The 21245-nt window shown below is 41.6% G+C and overlaps 1 protein-coding gene across 3 annotated transcripts in view; it reads left to right on the top strand.

The window, feature by feature from the left end:
* The window catches only part of INTS4 (integrator complex subunit 4), a 116489-nt gene that overhangs the window by 88488 nt on the left and 6756 nt on the right, over positions 1 to 21245 (top strand). For 2 of the 3 annotated variants that reach the window (XR_004302114.1, XM_032427019.1), the window contains exons 16-22: positions 1307 to 1400; positions 3787 to 3867; positions 5656 to 5786; positions 11472 to 11531; positions 13481 to 13640; positions 13844 to 13987; positions 17875 to 17995. Coding sequence is in view for 2 of the 3 variants with exons in the window: in XM_032427019.1 (XP_032282910.1) it covers positions 1307 to 1400; positions 3787 to 3867; positions 5656 to 5786; positions 11472 to 11531; positions 13481 to 13640; positions 13844 to 13987; positions 17875 to 17995 (791 nt within the window). In the remaining variant the exon portion in view is untranslated. The remainder of the gene's footprint in view (positions 1 to 1306; positions 1401 to 3786; positions 3868 to 5655; positions 5787 to 11471; positions 11532 to 13480; positions 13641 to 13843; positions 13988 to 17874; positions 17996 to 21245) is intronic. The other variant, XM_032427020.1, reaches the window with a different exon arrangement.

Raw genomic sequence — 21245 nt, 5'->3', positions numbered from 1 at the left:
ACTATTTGATCCGTGTGTGCCACTTTCTATTTTCTTGCCTTCAGGCAGCTGGGTTTTATGTTTTTGCAATCACTTGGTCTATACCAGTATCCAGCTAGGATGCTTCTGGCTTCAGGTATCCGGGAAACCTCATCTCAGACTAGCTTACAGTGGCTTTTTATTTTCTCATATGAATAGAAATCTGAGGCAGTTCTAAGTATGGTATGGTCAGGTAGTTCATTTATATGATTAAAGACCCAATTCTCTGTCTCTTTGGATTTTTCTTGTCCTCAGCATTTGCTTTATCCCAAGGCTTTTTTCTTTTAGAGTTCTAGTACGGCTGCCAGTGGCAATTAGGACCGTAAGTGCTCTTGTTCAGTCTAGGGTGTGATAGAGATGGAGACAGACCACTATCACACCTGCTCCAAGCATGGAATATAAATCCTTGAATTAGGCCTGAGAAGGCCAACTTATTGGGTCACATAACCAAGGAGATGACATATACTAATTGGCTTAGTTCAGTCAGACTCTACCTGGGAATGGGTTTAAGGATACCTTCCTTGAACAAAATCAGGGTTCAGTTAGTGAGGAAGACATAAAGAATGGCTAACTGGGTAGGGAGCCAACAAAGCCTACTACAGTATCTTAAAAAATTTTTTTTCCTGATGATACAAAAGATACTCATCTGTTATGTTAAAACACTTGGAAAATAAAGCACAGTTGGGAGAAGGCACTAAAAAAGCACCCTCATACCTCTATCCAGAAAACTACTTTGCTGTATTTTTCTCCTACACATAGTTTTTCTGTAGTTAAGGTCATATACCTTATTACCGTTTCATATTTTCATCTGTAGAATATTCCACTATAATTGTGGAATATTGTGGAGCATAAAGCATTTCATTTCTGTTGGATATTTCTTTTAGAATTACTTCTCAGCATAAAGCTACTGATCAAGATATTTGACCATATGTATGACTTTTAGAACAGTGCAGTTTTACTTTACTTAATTTTATCAGCTTAACTGCTATCAAAGCATGAGTGAACCAGTTTCATTATAACCACTCCAGCATTGGGTGCTGTCATTTAAAAATTTATGACCAATTTACTAGTTATAAAATGGTAAAATGCTTTTTTTTAAAGATTTTATTTATTTATTTGAGATAGAGAGCACAAGCAGGGGGAGGGACATGGGGCTCGATCCCAAGACCCTGGGATCATGACCTGAGCCACGCAGGTGCCCCTAAAATGGTAAAATGCTTTTGACGTGATCTTTATATGGCTGTTATTATCCCTAACTATTGTTGGCTTGGGGTTTTCTTTACTGCAGGGATCTGCAAAGACTTGGAGAACTTCAGTCTGAACTAGCAGGAGTCGCTGACTTCTCTGCTACCTATCTTCGGTGTCAACTTCTTCTCATCAAGGTTGGTTTGGATCCGTTATGTTTGTGATTGTGATTATTATGTGCATAAAGTGCATGTGAAAGCACTTTAATGGACTCAGCAGTTCTTGAGGCCAGAAGTGGAAAAATGTAGTCTTATACAGCCGCTTAGCAGTGAAGAAATTATATACTCTGCAGTGTAATTATATTAGTCTCTAATTAGAGAATTGTTAACTCATGTGGGAATTTCAATTTTTTTAATTTGGGAGAATTCTTTTATCCTTGTATAATTAGAGCAGATTGGATAATCATTTTCATTAGAATCCTAAGGATTTTTCATTTTTTTTAATAATTTGATTAGCATATAAAACTTTTATATTATTTTCTTAAAATGCCAATTTCACTTTGCCCAAGTCTTACAAGGCAAAGGTTGATTTCACTGCTCTTAAAATGGCCACCGTGCTGACATTTTGTATTAGGTAGTCAGGTTGTATATATACACACACAAAATTGGTAGCCAAGAAGCTGTTTTAGTTTGCTGAGTTGAAAACGTGTTAAATTAGTTCAGTAGCTTTCAGCTTCTGCAGCAGAGTTCTGCTCTAAATTTAGGCTTAGGTTTTGGAGAGCCCCTTCTCACTTGATAAGTCTTTATCCTGGCTTTAGTTCAAAGTGTTGTTAGTGATTATGATATTTGACCAAAGTCAGAATAAATGGAGTCATTAGAAATTATTTCTCATTGTAAGATGTGTAAGCTTAGGGCTTTGCAGGTATGTGTATATACGTGGAAGTGGGTGTGTACACTGAAATGGGTTGGGATTTAAACAGCTCTTGTTGGCTAGATAGTTTTTTTTTCAAATGTATACACCTGTGTAACCAACACCACAGTCAAGATATAGAACATTTTCATTATCCCAAAAAGCTCCTCCGTGCCCCTTTGCAGAGTTTTTTGGCCTTTCCAAGCTTCTATGAAACAGGGCTGATAATAATTCTAAGTAGGTAAGGGTTGGTAACAAGCAAGGTATGTGAGAGCCCTTTGCCTAGTGTCTGATACATAGTGCGTGCCACGTCAGTGTTGGTCTTTCTGAATTTCTCTTTCTTTCTTTCTTTCGTTCTTTCTTTCAGATTTTATTTATTTATTTGATGGGGGGGCGGGGCACAAGCAGGGGGAGAGCAGGAGGGAGAGGGAGAAGCAGGCTCCCTGCTGATCAGGGAGCCTGATGTGGAGTTCGATCCCAGGACTCTGGGATCATGACCTGAGCCGAAGGCAGATGCTTAACCAACTGAACCGCCCAGGTGCCCCCAGTGTAATGTTATGTACAAAAAAAAGCATACACAATTCTGCTTTTAGACTACAACTATATAAAAAGCATATCTATGAGAAATGGTTGGAAGTGAGTTTTCAAAAACAATAACTCTGTTAAGGGTAGCATGATTTGTGTGCTTTAAAAATTTCTATATTTATAGTTTAGACCTGCTACTGTCCAACTGGATAGTCACCCAGGCATATGTGACTACTGAGTACTTGAAATGTTAGTTCACATTGAGATGTGCTATAAATGCAAAATACACAGCAATTTCTGGGACTTAGTATGAAAAAACAATGTTAACTATTAACTTCTGGAATACTGATTTTATAGTGAAATTATATCTTACATATACTGGGTTAAGTAACCTATATTGTCAAAAATTAATTTCACCTGTTTCTTTTTACTTTTAAAAATGTGTCTACTAGATTTGTAAAATTATATATATGGTGTATGTTACATTTCTATTGGACATTGTTAGTCTATGTTTTCTGTAAAACCATTAGGTTATGTCTATAATTAAGAAGGACTGTGAAAATAAGGGACTATGGCAGAGGTTTAGAGAGAAATGAGAGATGGGGCCATATGGCTGAGAGGAGAGATAGGAGGTAAAATTGTGGCTTCTCGTGATACTTTTGAACATAGAGATTGAGGGAGAGGGAGGAATCTAGGAAAGCTTCTTGATTTCTAGTGTAGGTATGTCAGTAAGGTGATGGGGTTCTTCAAAGGATAGTGAACAGAATAAAAGAACCACAGTCAAGGAGGAAGGGTCTAGGCGGCCAGAGTAGTCTAGTGGCTCTGGGAACAAGAAGGGCCGAGAGCGGTGGAGGCTGGCTTGCTTGCACATTATAGTGAGACCTGCGTGGCTTCTGCCCTCTGCTTGCAAGCACTGGTCTGATCTGGATATAAGGCCTTTGGACCAGGAATTGGATTGAATGGGGAGGAGTTCAAGCCTTTGGTTTCCTCTTTCTCTGTAATAGGCAGGGCTTACTAGCTTAAAAGAATAAGATTGAGAGGAAGTCCTGATCCAGGAGATTTCCAAAGCAAAACAAACACAGAAGCTTCAAATGATATGCCAGTCTTGGTGACCTCTGTGTTCTGTTCTCTCCTGATTTGTCTGTAAAGGCCTTGCAAGAAAAGCTATGGAATGTGGCTGCCCCTTTGTATTTGAAGCAGAGTGATTTGGCCTCCGCAGCAGCAAAACAGGTAAGCATATTGGGACCTTCTTCTCAGATGGATCTCTGTCCAAGAATTGTCTTGTCTAAGTTGGAGCCAGAGGCTTCCAGATGGCTCCACGCCTCTGCTGTGCCCTCCTCAGTACCAGCCAGTGACAGATGTTAGTGATATGAGAAGCAGCATAATTAGGGAACACAGCACTGGCTTTGGAGTCAGAGGACCTGGGTTCTAGTCCTGGGTCGGCCTCTAATTTGTCGGGTGATATTAAGGTTGCTTAACCTCCCTGGATTTTTCCTTCTCTGTAAAATATGGCAATTTAACTGGATGATTTCTAAGATGCTTTAGTGTTGTAAAATATTACAGTTTGTATTTCAGATATATTACAATCCAGTAAATACTGTCATGAATCTTTCATCTGAAAATGTAGCTGAACTCATTTTGAAATTGTGTATATTTTTAGCCTGTACCATCTTTTGAACGTTGAAAGGTCCTTATGTACTCCTCAGTTCATTAAGTAGCATTTAATTATATTTGCCTTGAGTTTCTTTCTAGCTTTGAGCAGTTACCCTTCATTCTTAGGTATTGGCATTTGGTGAACTCTTCTGGTCCTGTCTTCCAGATAGTGGGTCTATATATGACCCAGTGATTATGACCCAGTAGCAAGCTAATGATTGTTATGTTACGGTTCACTAAATGATTTCAAGTCTGTTTTAATTAACACTCACAGTAATCCCATTAGGTAAGAATAAACATTAAGTCCATTTTATAGATGAAGTAGTTGAGGCTCAGCAAAGTTAAATTTATAGAGCTATAGGTAGTAGAGTTAGGGAATTGAGCCCAGATCCTCTGGTACCCACTGTGTTTTCTTCCCACTACTCTGCTTGATCTCTCCTCTGATCTAGACTTCCTCTCAGACCTGCTGTGTGGCTTTTTGTAGGGGAGTAGAACCTAATGACTAGAGCCCCGGAATGGGAGGGATGGGACCAGGGAGCAGGAGTCTGGAGGAAAAAGGGGAAAGGAATTACCATTGCTGGGTGCCAGATACTGTGCTAAGTGCTTTCCATGCACCATTTTATCCTTTAAGTTTTATGACTTTGGGGCTACTTCTTCCCTATTTACAGATAGGGAAACTGAGGCACTATGTAATTAGGTAACTTGTCTTTCTGGCAGTTGTGGGAGAGCCTGGAGTCCTTTCTCTGACCCCAAAGCCCTCAAAGGAAGGGAAGCACAGAATGGGAAAAGAAGCATCATTTGGATGGGAGTAGCTGATTTGGATAGAATAGAGCAAGAGCTTAATGCACTGGGCTTGAGCTGTCATAGACATTGTTTTCTGCACTTCTTCTCTTCCCCAAATTCCCATCAACAGACCGGGCCCATGGAACAGTCTGTCTGGATGATTAACACATGGCTGATGCTAAATTCTTGAGGACTTTTCCTAGGATTGGGTTTCCGTACACCGTGTTTATTCATTTGTTCCCACAGCACAGTAGTTTTGGTGTAGGGCAGTAAGCAGTACTTTAGGATTTTATCAGTGATTGAACTATTCAGATCTTCACATCATCACCTAAGATGACTTTATTACCGGATGAAAGTCTTTTTTTTTCTTTTAACTGACAAAACAACTTACTCTCTTTTCATAAGACATACTGTATTAATTTCTCTCAACACATATTAATTTCTCTCAAATTATTCTAATCTCAGTTCAGTGTTAAAGCACGGGCATTAAAAAAACTCAGGTCAGAATTTCACCTAGAATTCTGTGCTGCTATCAAGACCATTATGATATTTTTACTGATCGTTAATTACCTTTCCTTATAGATCATGGAAGAGACCTACAAAATGGAGTTCATGTACAGTGGTGTGGAGAATAAACAGGTGGTGATTATACATCACATGAGGCTGCAGGCCAAAGCCTTGCAACTCATAGTAACAGCACGGACCACTCGAGGGTAAGATGTGTGGCTGGCCAAAAGGGGTGGCATAGTCCTTTCAAAGACTCTTCCAGATATACTCAGAGATCTCACCAAGTTTAATGGGAAGTGAAAAGATATTTAGGAAAAATTTCCTAAACAGTATAAAAACTCTTCATTTTTTCAGATATGCCAGGTTCTATCTTTGGGTCAGATTGGATCTCTGGAAAGATCCAGTGGCTCTCCACTACCTACAGCACAACATAGGTCAATAGGCAACAAGGATATTCTTTATGGTCCTTGATAGATTTCTTTAAGAATTTAGTGCCAAGAACCATATTTTCTCTTCTGAAGGCACTTGTAAGCTCTCCCAGGCAGTAAAGACAAAAGAAGAGAATGTACTGTGCAGTGAGACTACCTTGTTCAAACCCGGACCTCTCCACTTACTAGTTGTTTGATTATGGATGCTATTTTTTTAGCCTCTCTGTGCCTTGTTTCCTTGTCTGTAAAAAGAGAATGATGACAGCATCTGTCTCATGGGGTTTTCATGAAGAATAAATGGGATGATACATGTAGAAGCACTTAACATGGTACATGGTACATAGAGCTCACTATCAGACTTTCTAATAGAATTTCCATATTTAATTGATTCTAAAATGCACATTTAAAATTTTAACTTCTCTGAAATTAGGTATTTTGATGGTGTGTCATACTTTGAAAGCGGGTTTTTTTGTTTCTTGGTGTTTCATAAAATAAAGGTGCATCTTAAGAATGATGGTATCGTAGATTTGATACAATGCAATAGCTCGTTCCCAGGTGGAAGATGCAGCTGATGCTCAGTCTAGCGGTTGTGTTGGTCTAAAAGTGGCATAGAGAAACAAATAGGAGTGTTTAAGTACGCGCTGAAAAATACCAGGTCAGAAAGAACATTCTGAATGTTATTTTATTTCTTTACTTATCTTGATAGTGACCTGATAAAATCAGGTGGTGATTTAATCTTAGAGATAGCATCTCATTATTCATTTAACAGATGTTTAATCCCTACTGTTTGCCAGTCACAGCTGAGCAAAGAAAGGTGCTTGTGTTGGAATCTAGTTGTTTTTTTTTTTAAGATTTTATTTATTTGCGACAGAGAGAAAGAGAGAGAGAGAGGACACAAGCTGGGAGGGGAGGGTCAGAGGGAGAGGGAGAAGCAGGCTCCCCGCTGAGCAGGGAGCCAGATATGGGGCTCGATCCCAGGACCCTGAGATCATGACCTGAGCTGAAAGCAGACACTTAACCGACTGAGCCACCCAGCGTCCTTTTTGCATCTATACTTTTTTTGACTTTTTTATTAAAAAAAAAATATATATATATATATATATATACATACACATATATATATCTCCTTCAGTTTATGTATGATTATTGTAAAAAATTTAAATATTGCAGATTAAGTGAAGGTTCCCTGACAATCTACCCCTTCTGAAACAACTGTTAATATACTCTTCCCAAGGCAGATAAATATATATATATTATAAATGTGTGTATTAATATAAATGGAATCATAATATACTTTGTGTTCTGCCTCTTTTCATTTCATCCAATGATATTCCATTTTTCCACGTCATTATACAAAGACTAATATATTTGTTCTTTACTTGTGCTCTCGTAGTTTATACTTCCCATTTGTATGCATTCCTGCCTTTTTTTTCTTTCTTTCTTGACTTTTGCTAGATTGGTTGTTTTCTTTGTTTTTTCCAAGGGTTTGAAAGTCTAACCTTTTCAAGTGAGAGGCAGAACATAGCGGTTAAGAGGGTTCCTTGTTGCTTAGACTCAGATCTTGACTCCCACCATTTGCAAACTTAGTGACCTTGGATAAGTTACTTAAGACTTCTGTGCCTCAGTTTGTTCCCCCTAAGTTAAATTGGGATAATAATAGTATCTACTTCACCCTCACAGGGTTATTGTAAGGTTTATCAAATTATTAAACATAAAGCTCTTAAAATACTGCCTGACTCATTCAGAGTAAACACTTGATAAATGTTAGCTCACATTAGTTTATGTATAAATAGTATTTTTACTTATATATATATATATATATTTTTTTTTAAAGATTTTATTTATTTATTTGAGAGAGAGAGAATGAGAGAGAGCACATGAGAGGGGGGAGGGTCAGAGGGAGAAGCAGACTCCCTGCTGAGCAGGGAGCCCGATACGGGACTCGATCCCGGGACTCCGGGATCATGACCTTAGCCGAAGGCAGTCGCTTAACCAACTGAGCCACCCAGGCGCCCTTTACTTATATTTTTAATAAACGTATTCAACTTATATTTATCAGCGTAAAAAGTTAAATAGACTTTATGATTACCTCTATCAAGTTCACCTCAAATCAAGATGAAAGTTTTAGTGTGTTTTTATTTGATTGTCTCGTAGCTGTTAAATAATTTGGAATTTAGTTTCAGCTTATTATTATTATTTTTTTAAAGATTTTATTTATTTGACAGAGAGATACAGCAAGAGAGGGAACACAAGCAGGGGGAGTGGGAGAGGGAGAAGCAGGCTTCCCGCTGAGCAGGGAGCCCGATGCGGGGCTCAATCCCAGGACCCTGGGATCATGACCTAAGCCGAAGGCAGACGCTTAACAACTCAGCCACCCAGGCACCCATCAGCTTATTATGTTTTTTTAATGTATCTCTTATTTTAAGACTCTGTTCTTAAAGTATGCATTAATCTTTATAAGTATTTTTTCAAAATTAGTTCCAAATTGCTCACCACTTTTTTTTTTTTTTTTGTACTGCAGTTGCTTTTTGACATTCCTTGTTCTACACTTGATCTTAGCCAAAAGGCCGAGAAGCGATTGACATTCCTTGTTCTAATTTACTATTTGACTGGAACACATTCTAGCAATCTAGTAATTGTTTTTCTGAATAAGTATGTAAGAGACCCTGCATGTCTGAGACTGCCTTTCTTTTGCTCTTATACATAATTGGAATTCTTTCAGAATTCTGTCAATATTGCTGTGTTGCTGCTTAGTATTTAGTGTTACATTTAGGATGTCTGATGTCTGTCTGGTTCTCTTTCCTTTGTAGGGAACTTATTTTTCTTGGTTCAGAGCTGTAAATTTTTTTTTTCTTTTTAGAATTCAGAAATTCTACCGGGATATGTGTAGGTATGTGGGGCTTTTTTTTTTTTTTTCTCCAGTGTTCTCACTGACCTTCAGTGGGACTCTGAAGTATAAACTCTGCTTTTGGCTAGGATATTTTTCTCCTCACTACTACTTCCATCCCCTCCAGTCTGTCATACTGGATGTTGTGTCTTCTGGATCTGTTTTCCCTGTCTCTCCTCTTTTTTCTCATAATTTCAGTTTCTTAGTTTTTCTACTCTGTATTCTGCGTAAATTCCTCAATATGCTCTTTTAAGCTCTACTTCAGTTTTCATCACTTTTCATTGTAGTATTACTTTACTGTTGAGTTGACTTCATTATTACTGTTTATTTCCGAGTGTGCTTTCTTCCGTGTGCCCCTTTAATAAGTTTCTTGCTTTATCAGTGTAGTGTCCTTTCAGATCTCCTCTTTAATCTCAGTGACATTAGTTATTAGAATTTTTAATAAGTTTTCTGTGCTTTTGTGCCTTGACTTTATCTCACTGAGGTCTGCTTGGTTTCCTTTATAGCCCTGATTATCTCTTTAACATCTAAAAATTTCCCATTGTCTTTGCATATTTATAAACAAAAGTCGACTCTAGGTCAGTGTTTGATTCCCCAGTGGACTTCAGTTTTCCCCTGCTTTCTTTCCTCACACCAAGAAAAAAGTGGGCATTCTTAGTGGTAAAGCCTACTTCACCTAGCATGCAGGTGAGTGAGGCTTCCTGCTCTGTTTTAGGGTTTAGAGAGGGTTCCCCAATCTGTATTTTACTGTCTGGAAGCTCTCCAAGATAACTCTTGATAAGCAGGCCCTACATTGACACTGCTTGGCTGAATTACCTTCCTTTCAGCCCCTGCTTCACTGGAGGTCTCCGGTCCAGCCCTCTCACTCCTGGAGATCTTCCACGGGTGGACCTCACTATCAAATTTCAGTTCCATTTCTGATTGTTTATCAGAGTTAAGAAAGTTTCAAGTGCTACCTGCTTTTTAGGAAAATAATTCAAGTGCATGCTGCTTATAGAGTAAGTTTCCATTTGTCATTTCTCATTTACTTGTTCATTCAACAGATATATATTTTTTTAAGATTATATTTATTTATTTGACAGAGACACAGCGAGAGAGGGAACACAAGCAGGGGGAGTGGGAGAGGGAGAAGCAGGCTTCCCGCTGAGCAGGGAGCCCAGTGTGGGGCTTGATCCCGGGATCTTGGGATCATGACTTGAGCCGAAGGCAGACGCTTAACGACTGAGCCACCCAGGCGCCCCAACAGATATTTATTTTTTAATAGCTGCTTGTGTCAGGAAGTATATCATGTATCAAAATGATTAATACAAAATCTCTATTTTCATGGAGCTTACATTTTAGTAGAAAGACTTAACTAGGTTATTAAGAACCTTAACACCAATGGGGCCCCTGGGTGGCTCAGTTGGTTAAGCAGCCGACTCTTGGTTTTGGCTCAGGTTATGATCTCATGGGTCATGGGATAGAGCCCTGTGTTGGCTCTGCACTCAGTGGGGAGTCTGCGTCAGGATTCTCTCTTCCTCTGCCCCTCCCCTTGCTTCCCTGTTCATGCACACGCGCTCTCTCTCAAATAAATAAATCTTTTTTAAAAAAAGAAACTTAACACCATTTTCTTCCATGTTTTTATATAAGGAGAGAGTATTTGTCTGTTTTTCTTTACTGGCACTTTACTCCTCTAATGAATAATATATTAATGAAAATAAATGGAAAGTTTCATTCAGAAATTACAAGAAATAAAAAGAGCCAATTAGTGAAGAAGAACATAGTCTGTGTCTGTGGGCAAAGTAGTAACAAAATCTTTTCCCTTTCATCATGAGAATCTGACCTTCAGTTAACTTTCTAGGTCTGTTCCCTAGAAACCTGGTAGCATCAGCTGTATTTCTAGGTAACACTGCCATAGTAAAAATGATCACAGAAAATTGCACGTAGACCAGAAGGAACTATCAGTGAACTGTGATTGCCTGATGCAGACACCATAGCTTTTGGCTCCATCGAGTGCAGTGATTCTTATAACTAGGCATATCCCTTGTGGGGACCCTGGAAGGTATCCCTATGGATTTGTTTCCAGAGATGTTAGCCCCTGTGCAGCATGAGGCTTCTAAGCCAGGATAGTCTCCAGACTCACCTGATGTGGGATGTCCTGTCCTTGCCCCCGAGCTGTCCATCCTGGGCAAGATCAGAGCTCCCACCCGGCTCTGTGGACTGCTGAGTGGAGGGCTGGGAAGACTCCCGCAGAGGAGTAGCATGAGGCTGCATGAGGCTGCACTGCCCGCAAGCGGTGCTTCTGTCCTGTGTCCTCGGTCAGTCTGATGCCAGGTGTGGCCTAGGATAGCCCTTGACTTTGAGCGTTCGTTGAGCCCAACAGTCACTGCAGTGTCTGAATCAGGCCTTGGGATCCTGGCAGATATTTTCCCCTGGGTCCATTAGGAGTCTGCTCTTTCTTTTAGAGATAATTTTGATAGTGTACTATACTCATTCTCCTTTCATGTAGACTCAGGTTTCTGGGAATTTGGTCCTCATTCCTCAGTTGGAAGATTACATAAGCAAAATATGTGTATTGTTTTTCTCTTTTTCTACAGAGTTGACCCCTTATTTGGGATGTGTGAAAAGTTTTTACAGGAAGTGGACTTTTTTCAGAGGTAATTATTTCATCACCTTCTAGCTTGTTAAACCTTGGCTGTGCAGAGAATAGCATGTACGGGGCAACAAGAGCAGTCACAGGCAGAACCCTTGGCTTAACCCAGTGCAGCCAACCTGTTTTCTGTGGCACTGTGCCCTAATTGCGTATTTTCTTTAGTGCTATATAAACTTCTTTAAACTCAACTAAACGTACAGTGGCATAATGAAAACATCAGGAATCATTTGGATTCAGCATTCAGCTGGGCCACTAAAAAGACAAGGACTACATGGTAAAACATAAACTTTTTTGTTGAAAAATTGTAACTTGTTTTCTTTTCTTTACCACTGTTCTTAAATTTCCATATTTTTCTATAATCTACAAAAAATTGTGCCATAATTCTATAAATAACTTTTATTCTGCAGTACAGCTGTTTTCTCAGAATTCTGTATGGAGTAAATTGGTTAAAACAGATGCAGTAGATGAGTGGAAGACTTGGTGAAGAAGTGGTAGTTGAGTTAGTGACCAGACACGTGGTGTGCTGGCAATGTAATACTAGGAGGAAGGCATTTATAGGATTTTATAGTCTTAACATTTCTTTTTTTTTTTTAAGATTTTATTTATTTATTTGTCAGAGAGAGAGAGCACAAGCAGGGGGAGCGGCAGGCAGAGGGAGAAGTAGGCTCCCCACTGAGCAGGGAGCCCAGTGCAGGGCTCAATCCCAGGACCCTGAGACCATGACCTGACCCGAAGGCCAATGCTTAACGGACTGAGCCACTCAGGCCCCTAGTCTAACATATGTTAAGTCTGATATTGCATTCGTCCACCCCTCATCTTTGCCCCCATGAACTTAACCAAACCTGAAGTTTATATGACTCTATACTAGTCAGTCTTCATGTGGGTGGGTGATAAGAGCTTCCTCTAGGGCTGAGTTGCAATACCACACTTCACCAATAGGCGCTGCTCTCTAGCAAATGATACACTCTGCTCGGCCCTTAAGATCCTGGCTTCAAATCTCAACTCAGGGACACCTGGGTGGCTCAGTTGGTTAAGCGTCTGCCTTCGGCTCAGGTCATGATCCCAGAGTCCTGGGATCGAGCCCCGCATCGGGCTCCCTGCTCTGTGGGAAGCCTGCTTCTCCCTCTCCCACTCCCCCTGCTTGTGTTCCCTCTCTCGCTGTGTTTCTCTCTGTCAAATAAATAAATCTTTAAAAAAAAAAAATCTCAACTAAGTTCATGCCTTACTTTTGGTTTTAGGTTATTTAAGGTGGAAAGTGTTTTTGCACAGTTGGGTTGAGGAGACTTTTGGGAAGGTGATAACTCTGGTATGCCAAAATTCCTCATCTGTCGTTTAGAGCTTAGTCATTTAGAGTTCCTCATCTGTTGTTTAGAGTTGGACTTCATTCAGCCCCTGCATCCCTGCACTATCACCTCCTCAGTGAAATATTTTTTGACTGTCTCCTTCTACAAGGCAGAATTACTGTGGAATCAGCACGGGGGATGAGTTACTTAACTTTTTAAAGCCTCAGTGCAACATCATTTTCTCTGAATCTCAGTATTCCTATCAACAAATATAAGCCTCATTAAGATAGGCATTTTCTTCTCTTTTGCTCACTGTTACATCCCTGGTGTGATAGTACTTGGCACTTGCTAAGTCTTAAAGACGTATTTGTTAAATTACTTAATGAATCTATAATATGAAAATAATAATTCCAACAATGCACAGGATTGCTGGGAGGACTAAATAAGATCACGTAAAACACAGAGTATGCCTGGCACATACGGGTATTCAGTAAACAAGGCTCTTAGGATGATCATATCACCAGGGCATAATTATCCGGGTGCCTGGCTTTCTCAGTCGGGAATCGTGAGCTCCTTCAGTTCGTCACGTCTCCCTCAGGGTTTGGCAAATGTTTGGGGTTCAGCCGGTGTAAATGAATGCCTAGTCAGTTGCCTCTGTTTGTTCCTCCAGGTGTTTTATCACTGATTTGCCCCACCTACAGGACAGCTTTGTGGACAAACTTCTTGACCTTATGCCCCGACTCATGACGTCCAAACCTGTAGAAGTGGTCAAAATTCTACAGACCATGCTGCGACAGAGTACCTTCTTGCACCTTCCCCTTCCAGAGCAGGTCAGGCCAAGTCTGTTCAGACAGTCAGAACTGTTCACCTTGGTGATCTTCTTTGACCAGTTGAGCATCTGGGCGAGGGCCTTTCCCCGATTGGCTCCCACATGTCCCCCTGCTAATCCAGAGACAGAAGGGTGCATGGATCATATTTTGTTGCCCAGGGATGACCTGGCTTTAGAATCACTGTGTTTTCTTCTTGCTTACAGATCCACAAAGCTTCGGCCACCATCATTGAGCCAGCAGGCGAGTCAGACAACCCTTTGCGGTTTACGTCTGGGTTGGTTGTGGCCCTGGATGTCGATGCAACCCTGGAACACGTGCAGGACCCTCAGAGCACTGTGAAGGTCCAGGTCTGTCAGGGTTTGCCCCCATGGGGCTTCCATACTGACTGTAACTTCAGCAGCCCTGTGATTTCTACCTGAGGGACAGAGAGTGGGGGGAGGAGGGGGAGATGAGTCTTTATGAGAAAGAGTCTGGGTGTGAATCCCATCTCTTCTGCTGATTGTGGTTTGGAGCAAGGTACTTTAAACTCTGAAGCTCAGGTTCTACAACTAACAAATAGGAACAACTGACGTTGAAAGGAGACGAAGTATATAAAGCCCCTGATACCCAGTACGGGTTTACTGAAGGACAGGGGCCTTTCTAGTTTTGTAACGTGAGGTGAAGACTTGGTATTTTCAGGGCTACAAGCAGACTATAATAAATGAGTCTTTTCCCGGCTGTGGGTGGGGCAGCTTGGTGAACAAAATTTAAGGGTTGAAAAAAGCAAGCGCTAGGGAGTATTTTTTCCTAAGTTAGATATATTAGAGACACATGCCAAATGTAGTAGAGACACTAATCAATTTAGACAGTCTGCAGAAAGACTACTGCTCCCTCATCCATCCACCCACTCATCCATCCATGCACTTAGCAATGCTTACTCTGTTGCACATGATAAACACTAGGGTTGCAGAGGTGTCAGAATTCCTGCCCTCAGGATGCACAGTATCAGTGAAAGACAAATGGACATGCAGTTATAAAACCGAAGTTCAGTCATCATTCAAATGTGCACAGGATCAGAATACCGTGGTTTCTTACTAAATACCTGATTGCTCACATACTATAGGCCTAATTTGGGGAACCCACGTGCAACACTGCCTTCTGAAATAAGACCCAGCTGTTGAAATGGAGTGGACTTATTCTCAAGAACAAGGCACTGACTGGTTCAGTGAAGTAATGGAGCTTTGTACTGACTCACCTTCCAGAGTGTGAAACCACTTGGAAGTTTCAAAGGCAGGAATGAAGGGGAGCACAGTATGCCACCCCAGATATGGCTCTTTGGCATAAAGATTATTTGGGGATAATTATTTTCGAGAGGCTGAAGACACAGGAGAATCTCAGAAAACAGAGAAGTTGCCCTTTTATGAGGTAAATTTACATTTATAAGGGAGATCACCATTTGTAAGGGTGTCTCCCTCTGTACCAGGAAGAGAAGGATGACTAAATCTCTAGAAACTCTTAACAATGGGGCAGGCACCAACTTAAATTTGCATAACAGGGGCACCTGGCTGGCTCAGTTGGTGGAGCGTGCAGCTCTTGATCTCAGGGTCCTGAGTTTGAGCCCCCCCAGATTACTTTTAAAAAAAAAATTTTTTTTTTTTATAACAACCTTACCCTTGTTTATTGTGCTTTTTCATTGAACCAGAACTGGTTCCCTCCCACCGCAATGCCTTTCTTTTGTCTTTAATGGAAAATGGTATTTAAGGTGATGACTTGAGCCATTTCAGGGAGTTAATCAGTTTTCCTGGGTATTTCCCATGTATACAGAATGTATACATGTTATTAAACTTGTGTTTGTTTTTTTCCTATTTATCTGTCTTTTATTATAGGAGTGATCTTAGCCAAGAACTTAGAAGGGTAGAGGGAAAATTAATTTTCCTCCCCTACAGGTTTATTTCCAGTTTTTAGCTACCATAAAAAATTCTGTAATATACTTAAAATACACATACACATGATGAAGAGAATTAATTTGGAGAGTGTGGTTGGACGCTGAGGAAAAGAAGGGCTTTGTGGAGACACCCGTGCATGGCGAGGTGTGTGTGAAAGGATGAGTAAGAACAAAGGATAAGGGCTAGAGGAGGTATTTAGGCAGAAGGGCTACGAATAAAAGTAGGGATGCAGGCATTGACAGTAAGTAGAGTCTGAGGACAGATAGCCAGGAACAGGCAGGGAAGGCTTCCTGGAAGAGAAGAGAATGAGTCAGGCCCTAAAGATTTGCCAATGGTGACAGTAGAGGGAAAAAAACCCTCTGGCTTCCCAGTAGGAATTCCTTTTTTTTTTTCTTTTTTTGAAGGAGTTCTTTATTATAAATCATAAGACCTACAAAGAACTAATTCTGAGTTGGCTGTGAAGTTGTACTACAGGTTTTTTTTTCCTAGTGGTTATCTACCCTACCTGCACTTTAGAATTACTCAGGAAGCATTAAAAAGTAATGATGCACAGGCCTCAGCTTACACCAGTTAAATCAGAATCCTGAGAGTAGGGCCCTTGAGTACCAATATATTTTTTTTTTTTTTAAGAACTCTTACGTGATTCTAATGTGCAGCTAGAGTTGAGAACTACTGTTTCACATTTATCCCTGAGAAAAAGTTCAGTGACCAACTGAGCATAAATGAAATTGCAGGCAGATTATTTAAGGGTCACAAGCTAGACTCTACTGAAAAGTCTCCAAAGCCACTGTACCACATGCATGGCCAGACCGTTCTGCCACCTCTGCAGGCCGGGAGGTGGGGGACTCACTGCCCCTTGTGGGACAGCTCTGATGGTAGGAAGGTGCTGTCCAGACCAGCACTTCCTCTGTTCTGGGCAGGTGGAAGGTGATTAGTGTAGCCAGGGTACTGGCGTGCAAGGGCATCTGGCCACTTGTCGTTGACCAAATCCGAAGACAGAGAAAGGAGCGGTGGTGAAACAAGCCAAGAATTCCTTTCAGTGAGGCCAACCCGGGAAGACAGCGGACTAGTGTCTCCAAGACGGTCTCCCAAGTGCTGAAAATACTTACAAGTTTCTATGAGGAAAATGTGGGACAAAGGTCAGTGGGTACTTGCAGGTGGGCAGTGAAGGTCAAGTCGCTCATTGTCTTGGAGTTAACCACGGGGGATCTTGCTGGCTCAGGGCAGTTGTTATTGCTTGAGGGGTAGTTTTGGTTACTGTCAGAGGATGTTTTGCCTTCTGGGTCTTTTGCCTGAATTAAGAAATAAACTGGAAGGAAGAACTTAAACAATTAGAAAGTTTGAGATCAACATGGAGGCAGTTGAAGTCTTCTCTCATTATGGGGCAGGTGGGCTGAGACAGGCCTCTCCAGAGTTTCAAGGTTGAAAGGCCTGTGCAGTTCCCTACTTTGTCCTCCTCAGTAGATTTCCATAGTCCAGGCCCTCGGGTTCTCTGGTAAGCTGCATTTGTTGATTTAGTTCATTTGTATACTGTGGAGTGCAAGAGGCTGTCCGCACAGATAGCGCTGAGGCTCCCCTGAGGTGTGAGGAAAGTATCCTGGCCGTGTGTGAGATTTGAGAACTGGCCAGCTGTTAAAAAAAACAAAACAAAACAAGTCCAAATTGGAGTCATTTGCCCCCCATGACAGGAAACCAAGACTTAATTACTGTTTCAACCTATTCCAGGAATGTGTCCTTCCCATTTTGTACAGCTCTTCAGAACATCTCTCTACTTGCTAGACTCTTAATAAAGCCAATTAGATCTTCAGATTTACTTGGTTGAATTTTGTTTTTTAACAGAGCAGACCCTTCATTGACAGAAAGAGCAGTAGAATGTGCATCTTAGCATCTTATAATCTAGTGGAGAGAATGCAGTTACAAAATTATTCTTAATACTTGGTGGTTGGTGTTGGATGCTGGCCCATGATATGGTTGAGAGCCAAGGAGAGAGAAAGTCATCCTGATGGGGGTGCCTGGGAAGGCTTTTCACATCAGGATTAGTGTTTTTACCTATTCTTGTACTTAACAGAGGCACTTTATTCCTATCACTTCTTCACCGTGAATTCAGGGTACATTTACCAAACACTGCTGTGTGCTGGGGCAGGGAATACAGAGATGGTGACAGTGTTGCCCCCCCGCTCCAGGAACAGTTTTTAATGAAGGCTAGTGTCTTCTTTTCCTCCTCTTTTGAGGTTCACGAAAGACAGCGCAGTTTTGTTGAAACTCATATAGCTCTTCTGTCCCTTCTTCTCATTTCTCTCAACTCTTAGGTCTTATATCCAGATGGCCAGGCTCAGATGATTCATCCTAAGCCAGCCGACTTCCGGAATCCTGGCCCAGGGCGCCACCGGCTTATCACTCAGGTGTACCTCTCCCACACTGCCTGGACAGGTAAGGGGTCAGTGGACCAGGTTGGACAGGAAAATATGTTCCTGGGGACCACACTTACCCGTAGGCATTCGATTTTTTGCACTTTTCAAAATACACGGTTCTGTCAGGCCTGCTGAGGACTATACTTGATTTCTTAAGGAGTTTAAAAACCCAAACTGGCTGCATTTAGACTCGTTTGCTGCATTGCTTTGATTGCTTGAGGCATAAGATTTTGTCAGAAGATATACAGGAGATTATAATAGAATGGAATCTCCTGGAAGGAGCCCTTGGCTGGATGCCAGCACACTATTTTCTTGTCCTAACTCTGCCACTGACTTGCTGCATAGCCTTGGACAAGCCACTCTCCCTTCTGAAACTGTTTCCTCACCTTCAAAATGAAGATGATAGTACTCCACCTAGGAGTTAGTTCTGAGGATTGCTCTGTCTGGAAATTAAGCAGTTTTATGTTTCTTACCCCAAATTAAAATTGTTCTGTTTTTGTATATGAACCGTTCAGTTCATTCCCCTAAAACAAGTAAAATGACAACTGTTACTGCCCTGCCTTCCCACATGGGCTGGTTTAATGTGATACTTTAACAATTTGTGAAAAGATAGGGAAGTTACATAAGTATTTTAAAAAATTCTTAAGAATAAAATGGGACAATACAAGTGCGTGAGACATGACATTTCAAGCATGTAAGGCTGCTTTAGAAACTTGAAAAAGAGACTCAGTCTACAGAACCTAAAATGTGGGGGAGAATTGGCCTCACTGGTATTTCCTCAATCACTAAAGATGATTCAGAAGCATGATTGCCACGAAATGTGGTTTATTTTAGAAATAGGTGGATGCCTTCTAGAATTTTCTTTCACTGAATTATTAAATACATGAGTAACTAATGCCATTATTAATGGTTTCCCTCTATCAGGGGTGTTAGGTGGGTATTAATGACATAATAAGGTTCTCACAAAGAGGAAGTAGGCTGTTAAATATCAGGACAGCCCCTTTGGGCATCTAATCAGTGACCCTGGGCCTGGCACAATTGAGGGAGCATCCAGCAATGCTTTTACCCAGGATCTTCCTCCCTGAGCATCCCTCATTTCATATCCTTGCTGCCTGCAGTGTTCTGCACTACCACAGGAAGGTAGAATTTCTTATTCTTTTTTTTTTTTTTTTTTTAAAGATTTTATTTATTTATTTGACAGAGAGAGACACAGCGAGAGAGGGAACACAAGCAGGGGGAGTGGGAGAGGGAGAAGCAGGCTTCCCGCCGAGTAAGGAGCCCGATGTGGGGCTCGATCCCAGGACCCTGGGATCATGACCTGAGCTGAAGGCAGTCGCTTAACGACTGAGCCACCCAGGCGCCCCTAGAATTTCTTATTCTAATCTGTTCTGATAAAAGGGATCCTAGACATGGACGTGATATGCTAGAAAGATATGCCGTGGGACAGCATTGTTGTGGGAGGCCAAGGCTCAGAGAGGCACATCACAGCATGTTAGATCTCAGAAGAGCCTCAAAAGTCTTGGAAGGGCCTATTGACTTACCATGGTCATACAGCAAGTCCTTGCCTGAGCCAGGGCTACAATCTAGGCTTTCACAAGCCTGAAGAATTCTAATTCATTCAGGATTACCTCCTCTGAGAGATTGCTATTACAAATCTCTCTTTTAATTCTCAGCATAGCACTTTATTAGTGTCAGAAGTTTTCTCATTTAATTGTTTACTGACTTTCCCATTCGAATGGAGGCTCCACAAGAGCAGGGAGCTTGTTCATCATCTTTACCTGTGTATCTCCAGTGCCTCTGTACCATGTGTCCTTAGAGCCTGAAATGGAGTAAGTGCTCAACAAATAATGAAAATTGAATACAGGATTTTAAATGTGCAGTTAAAATTCATTTAATCCTTAGACCGACTTGGAGGTAGGAATTAGTATTCTGCTCTCCATTTGATAGGTACATAAATGGAGGCCCACATAGCTGATCATGGGGGCCTTGAGGCTGGCACTCAGATTTCCTAACTCCCAGATCCCTTGAGTTTTCACTATACCACGTTCCCTTCTGACCTGGGACACTCAAGTGAAACGTGTTCTCATTCTGAATGCCCTGTGCCGCCTTTGTCCTAATCCAGGAGATGGGGCCTCGTGCTGGGGGGCGTTTCCTACATGTACTCCTTCAGCAGCTCCCTACCAGGGGCCTCTCCTCTGAGAGGCAGGGGACGGCCATGTCAGAAGCTTTGAGTCACACCGACCCCATTCCAGATTCTTCCTCCCATGCTGTGTCATCCTGAGAAAGTGATTTTACCTCTCCGTCTCATTTTCTTTATCTGTAAGATGCAAGCAAGAATATATACCTCCTAAGAGAGCTATTCTTCGGGCATGATGATTTGTCTCACATAGTCTTTTATCTTTTTCTCCCACTGTCTTTCCTCGTTTTCTGTCCCCTCTCCTTTCCTCTGAGGGCAGTGGTTTGAATTGCCATTCATACTACAGGCAGAGAGGGCATAACGAACAGTTGGGGTTGAGTCCTCTGACCTCGCCAGGATTTGGCTGAAAGTGCTGTGAGAGTTGGGGCTGGGTTGTGGTTGGGGTTGGCAACAGCCATCTGGGACAAAAGAGGGGAGCAGAGTGGGAGAGCTGATACTGGAGTCTGATGCCAGAGAGCAGCACTGGTTTCATTACAGATATACCCCATATTACACGGCTGTGTTCGTACCACGTGGCTGGTAAATGGTGGAGCTGAGGCTGCTCTTGGGCTGGCTAGGTTGCTCTGGCTTCGTGGGAGCTTTTCCCTCCCTGGAGGACAGCGATTCAGTCTCTGCCCTGCTCCCTAGAGAGAAGTCTGGAAGTGACTAGGAAGAGGTCTGGGGAGGTATTGAGAAGTCCTGGGACCTCTGCCCTTGTTCATTCAGATCCATCCAGCTCTCATTCTTGTCCTCTGTACTTCTTAGCATTGGGCTAATCTTTGACACTTGCACATTTTGCTCCAGTCACATGAAATTTAAGAGGATATCCCAAGCTTACTGTGTTCCTGGCCCTTTGCACTTGCCCTTAGGCTCTTCTGAAATTCTCTCCCCCTCCTTTGTAGAAGCCACGTGGTTAACAGAAAGATTAATTATTTCAGTTTATGAAGTGGGTTTACATTCTGTCACCGGTGTGGATTTCCACAGTCACTTAGAACCTCTCAGAGCCTTGGGACTTTTGGGCGGTTGTGACACTCTTTCATGGTGTGGCAGGGTAAGAACTCTTGGGGTTGTGTGCTTGGCACAGAGCAGGTAT

The sequence above is a fragment of the Phoca vitulina genome, unplaced genomic scaffold (assembly GCF_004348235.1).
Source record: "Phoca vitulina isolate PV1807 unplaced genomic scaffold, GSC_HSeal_1.0 scaffold36, whole genome shotgun sequence".
NCBI classification, from domain to species: Eukaryota; Metazoa; Chordata; class Mammalia; order Carnivora; family Phocidae; genus Phoca; species Phoca vitulina.
Note: the sequence above shows the minus strand (reverse complement) of the source record. Positions and strands in the feature narration are given on the sequence as shown.